Source organism: Lutjanus erythropterus, chromosome 19 (genome assembly GCF_056507025.1).
Source record: "Lutjanus erythropterus isolate fLutEry1 chromosome 19, fLutEry1.hap2, whole genome shotgun sequence".
NCBI lineage: Eukaryota > Metazoa > Chordata > Actinopteri > Lutjaniformes > Lutjanidae > Lutjanus > Lutjanus erythropterus.
Window position 1 is genome coordinate 30,731,178 of NC_139335.1, and position 6,000 is coordinate 30,737,177.

The window sequence follows — 6,000 nt, forward strand, 5'->3', positions numbered from 1 at the left end:
CACTTCCTCATTTTATTATCGACTTGTGTGCATTATGGAGTGCATTCCTGAAGGATGCACTGTATTATTGTTATATGTATTGACTTCACCTACCTTGCTACTCTGGCAGGATATTTCAGCAGACCTGAGGTCCAAGAGGTCAGCTATCGCTGAGACGGAGCAGAACCTGCGTTTGGCCAAAGCCAGCTGCGACAACATGGCTACCAAATTCCAAGAGCACTGCCCTGACATTGAGAGGCAGGAAGCAGACGTCCAGAAGCTTAACAAGCGCTTCACTAACCTCAACAGGCAGCTCGACGCCAGGTGAGAGGATCAGGACAAGGATGGATAAGTTCACTAAAATCTGTGCATCAATAAGAAGAAATACTGAGCATTACACCACAAAAAAAACACATATCACATAGCGATACACATGAGGTCTGCGTTTTGTTGTGTGTTGCAGGTCTCAGAGCTTGCAGAAAGCCAAGACAGCGTACAAAAATTACCGCAATGATTATGACGATCTGAACTCCTGGTTGTCCCGTGTTCCAAACTATGCGCCCCGTGAAACTGATGACACGACACAAGTGGCGACCAAGCTGAAGAACCAGAGGGTAAGAGTGATGAGCAGCAGGGTGTAAAGGAACATTCTGTCTGCTGCTGTAGAAAACAGCTTACCAACTTCTCTTTTGTTTCCTACAGAACTTGCTCTCTGATATTGCAAAGAAGGAGTCTGACTTGAACAGCATCTCCAAAAATGCCCAGATTTACCAAAATGCTGTCAAGGTAAGTATTCTGCATTCTACCATCACATCACTGCTGTAATTTGCAAAAATACAATAGAAGGAAGGTTTGACTAACGGTTTACTTTTTCTTCCTTGTAGGAGTACGAGAATGAAACTGAGAAGCTGAGATCTTTCCTCGACCTCCAGGATGGACTTGTACCTCAGACGTACAAGAGGAGCAAACTGGAATCCCCTGCACTGAGCGTCAAGGCAGAGGTGAGGCACAACAGCCAAGCTTCCATGACATGTTTTCAGTCAAAACATTATTCCTTCAGTAGATGACTGCAGTGAAATAAGGAAATATTGCAGGGTTAAGTGGGTTTTGTGTCACCTTCTCTGTGGATGTGATTAGGACTGATGGGCAAGAGGTGCTCCCACCTGCTCTAGAATCTGTCAAAGCCACAAGAAAATGTTTGACTCAACATGAACTACGACTAGGAATTAGGGCTGTGCCTCAGAAATTGTCAGTCGGATTTGGTGAGGATTTGGTTGTTCAACACAAATATTCAGCTATTTGTTCCTTTTTTTCACGTAGAAGCAACACTTCATCGAGCTGCCAGATACTTGAAGGTGGTTCAGAGGGACGTTCATGGTGACACTGACATTCACGCAATTTACAAAACAAGACAAGTTAGCCCTCAGAGCTAAAGGATCAGAAATATGAAACTTTTTTTTTTTTTTTTTTTTTATTAATTTTTGGGCTGTTATGCCTTTAATTGATAGGGCAGTTGAAATGAGGATGGGATGGGGGATGACACATGCAGCAGAGGGCTGCAGGTGGGAGTCAAACCCACTGCCGCTGCAGAGGACTGACAGCCTCACTTTGATATGAAACAAAAAGTTTATCACATTACATTGCCGAAGCAGAAAGCAGAAGATAACATTATCTCGGAGCCTGGCCAGGCAAGACCCCTCTCTTGCTGGGCAGCTGCCTCTGTGTCAGAGCTACTACGCATCCATGGTGTCTGCAGCTGTCCGTGTGCACTGTTTGGAAGTATAATCCAGGCTTCACTCAGGCTCATCCTGGGTCTGGCAGGATCTGCAGCTGCCTATACTCACCTGCCTGCACAGACAATCTTTACCAAGTGCATGGAAAGACTTGACATAGTGAATGATTTAAACCCAAAGAGCAGCGTCAAACGCGAGGAGCGCTCACTCTGTAGCTACTTCTGGGGGCCAGAAAGTCTACGGAAGTACAGTGCACACTGACTGACAAAAAAAAAACACCCTGCTTGAATCTCAGGTGACAGGACAGGCCTGACTAGGAATTGATATGATCTGTATTTTTCTCAGCCACTTGATGTCATTAAACTGCATGTAGCTGATGGGCAGAGACTCACCAAGAGATTATGAGATCCAAGTCCACAAGAGGATAAAAAAAAATTAAATAAATAAAGTTTTCTGCTGCTGATATTTGTCTATTTTTTATTCTTTTTATGAATTACCATATAGTTTTCCCCTCCTCATGCTTCATAAAACTTCTTTACTGAAACAGTCTAAAGTCTACATGTTGAATAAAAAAGATCATAAACCAAAAAGGTTATGAAACACATTTTTCATTTCATTTTCTTTTATTTCAATGTTTACAGGAAGCTGCTATTGAGGCTAAGTTCACTGAAGTGAATGCTGTGAACAAGGCAAAGCTACAGAGTCTGGAGTATGCTCAAGGTCTTCTCAATCAGGTAAAATATTTTTACATGATAGTAATAAATAATAATAAATAATAATAATAATAATAATAATAATAATAATAATAATAATAATAATAATGCTAAAAACACAATACTAATAATGATTTTCCCTCCATAGCAACCTGAGACCAATTTGATACAGTCTACAAATGTCCAGTCAGTCCATGCTGCCCCAGGAGAAGAGACTTGGAGAATCAGGAAGCAGCTGGATGATGAGGTCCAGAGGAGGGAGCAGCTGGAGAGAGAAATTGAGACTATCCAGACTGACATCTATGTCCTTGAAGGACAGAAGCCCCAGGACACAATTGTCAAGAAGGAGCTGATCAAAAAGGTTCCTGACCCCCAGCTTGATGAGGAGGTCCATAAGGTCCAGCAGAGACTCTCAGAGGAGCGCCGCAACACCCATGTCCTGGAGAATGACCTCGAGGTGCTAAAGTTGAAGCTGCGTGGCCTTGAGACAGAGTCCAAAGAAGGGGCACAGCAGTACATGGTGAAGGAGGTTCTACGTATAGAGAGAGACCGTGATCAAGAGGAGGAGGTACGCAAGCTTCGAGCAGATCTGGATGAGCTAAGAAGGCAGAAGTTGACGAAAGACAATGAGCTGATTCAGATACAAAAGCAAGTGACACTCCTGGCTGAGGAAAAGAGCAAGGAACAGGAGGTGATCACTGAAGAGGAGGTGATCAAAGTCCAGAATGATCCCCAACTTGAGGCAGAGTACCGGGTGCTCCTTGACAAAAAACAGAAGGAATCAGATGGCAGGAAGCAGCTGGAGGATGAACTTCAATTTCTTCAGGAGAAGCTCCGAAGGTTGGAGAAGGAGAAAGCAATGGCAGAGGAAAAGATTTCCATCAAGGAGGTGCTAAAGGTGGAGAAAGATGTTGCCCTTGAACGGGAGGTAGACAACCTCAGGAGGCAGTATGAAGACGAGAAGACCAAACGAAGATCATCAAAGAGAGAAATGGCTGACCTCCAGAGGAAAATAACCAGCCTAGAGGAGGAGAAGTCCAAGGTTGTTATTCAGGAGAAGGTGCGGGAGATCGTCCGCCCTGACCCTAAGGCTGAGAATGAGGTTGCCAATCTCCGGCTTGAACTTGTAGAGCAGCAGAGGCGCTATAAAGATTCAGAGCTCCAGCTTAGATCCCTGCAGGATGAGCTGACCATGCTGAGAAACAGAGGACCTCAAGTGGAGGTCAAAGAAATCATCAAAGAAGTCATCAAATACAAGACAGACCCCCAGACTGAAAGAGAACTGGAGAGACTTCGCAATGAGATCGTTGATAAAACACATGAGACAGAGAAAGCTGAGATGGAAATCCGCCAACTTAATAATGAAATTCAAAGATGGAGGGACACTAAACCCCAAGTGCAAACAAAAGAGGTGGTCAATGAAGTGCTGCAATACAGAGAAGACCCCAAGACCAAGGAGGAAATCGATCTGCTCAAAAGGAAACTGGCTGATGAGCAGAAGAAACGCCTCGACCTTGAGAAAGAACAGTCAGGTCAAGAGGAGAAAATCAGACTAAAGAAAATAGATCTGTCTGAGATCCGTGAGAAGATTGTTCAGCAAGAAGTGGTCAAGATGGAAGAAGATCCTCTCCTGAGGTCAGAGTGCGACACCTTCCTACATAACATTGGCAATGAACAGAAACAAAAGGAGGGCCTGAGAAGCGAGCTCCAACAACTGAATAGACAAAAGGCTGACCTGGATCTGCAACTGGAAGAACTGGAGCGTGAGCGCAGGGCAAGGCGCGAAGCAGAATTGGACATCCAGAGGCTTCGGGTCAGACTTAGTGAGCTGGAAATCCGTGACAGAGAAAACCGTGAGAAGGTGACTGTCAAAAAGAAGGTAGTCCTGCAGCAGGATCCCCAGCAGGAGAAGGAACACAGCATACTCAAGCTACAGCTTGACGAAGAGAAGCACAAACGCACTCTTCTTGAGAAAGAATTGAATGCCCTCATCCAGCAACAGATCACACTGGAGAAGATGGATGTGAAGGAAAGAGTTGTCCGCACTGAGAAAGTCCAAGTCGAGAGGGACCCGGAGGCTGAGCTCGAGATAGAGAACCTAAAGAGGACTCTGGAAGATGAGAGAAGGAGAAGGCGAGAACTTGACCAGGAGCTGGCCAGCCTCACGTCCAGGCTTTCTGAAATGGAGTTCTCTAACACCAAGTCTTCTAAAGAACTGGATTACATCCGCGATGAAAGTAGCCGACTGCAGCAAGAAAATCAAAGGCTTCAGAATGAGATCCGCAAGATTCGGTCTGAGATTGAGATCACTACCAAAGAGACTCGGCTGATCACTGAGACCTCACCAAAGGACGATGGAAAGAACATGGAGCTGAGGCTTGATTCACTACAGAGGGAACTAGCAGAGCTCAAAACCATCACTGGCCAGAAGGATGAAGAGATCGAGAAGCTCCAAAAGAACCTATCAGCTGTGAGAATGAAGAAGGAACAGAGGGAGAGCCATCTCCGTAGGTCTATCGTCATCATTGACCCAGACACAGGCAAAGAGATGCGACCTGAGGAAGCCTACAAACTCGGGCTTATCGACTGGAAGATGTTCGTCAACCTGCAGAGTCAGGAGTGCGACTGGGAGGAGATCACGGTTAAGGGCCCCAGGGGAGAATCCTCTGTTCTTCACGACAGAAAATCAGGGAAAAAGTTCTCCATCGATGATGCGTTGCGCCTCGGTCACATCACGAATCGCCAGCTTCAGCAGTACATAAACAAAGAAATCTCCATCCAGGAGTTTGGTGTAATGGTGTCGGGCAAGAGCAAGTGAATACAAACATACTAAAAAAGCGCATTTTCAATTTGATTCTACAAGATTCCTCTGTTTCATCTCTGTTAATTAAAACCAACTCCCTTGTGTTTTACTCTTCCATTCTCACTTTAACACTATGGTGACTTGGCATTATTTTGTACTTCATCCATGATTCCTAAATGCACTATGTATTTATTTGCTTATGCATATTCAGTTTTGTGGTACTGCAAAGAATATATGGATATACAGTCTATTACTTTCATTACTTCCAACTTCAAAAAATTTTATGTGGCCGGAAAAGTTTGCTCAGCTGAGTTTTAATTTCTTACACTGGGTACAAGGGTAGAGAACATATCTTTGATTTGATATTGCTATTGAAATTCACAAGTGTACTAAATGTTTCCTTTATTTGTGGGTTTTTCCCAGGTTTATCTTGTGTGCTCTGTAAGCTTCAATAAAAATCAAATCAAACTGGAAAAATGTTTTTTGTTTTGTGTGCAAGTTAATGGGGAAATATGGATTGATTGATTTAAAAAATTGTAAACGTTTCAGTCACAAGGACCTTTAATACCAAGCAAGTGGGATGTGCTGTCTGGATTCCCAATGTAAAGAATTGAACATCTCTACAGGACACAATGATAAAATGAAAACAGCTCTAACTCTGAGTGGTGGCCTTGCACCTATAGAGCTGCAGGAAATGCTGATAATAAGGCCTATAATAATCATGAACCTTAATTATACAGTCGTGGACAAATTTAAACTAGCCAAAACAAGT

At 43.8% G+C, this 6,000-nt stretch overlaps 1 protein-coding gene across 1 annotated transcript in view; it reads left to right on the forward strand.

The window, feature by feature from the left end:
• The window catches only part of ppl (periplakin), a 28,146-nt gene extending 22,441 nt beyond the window's left edge, over positions 1-5,705 (forward strand). Inside the window, exons 17-22 of the mRNA XM_084743825.1 lie at positions 110-303; positions 443-593; positions 682-765; positions 864-980; positions 2,354-2,446; positions 2,574-5,705. Coding sequence (XP_084599951.1) covers positions 110-303; positions 443-593; positions 682-765; positions 864-980; positions 2,354-2,446; positions 2,574-5,243 — 3,309 coding nt within the window. The 3' untranslated portion in view covers positions 5,244-5,705. The remainder of the gene's footprint in view (positions 1-109; positions 304-442; positions 594-681; positions 766-863; positions 981-2,353; positions 2,447-2,573) is intronic.
• The last annotated feature ends 295 nt before the right edge of the window (positions 5,706-6,000 follow it).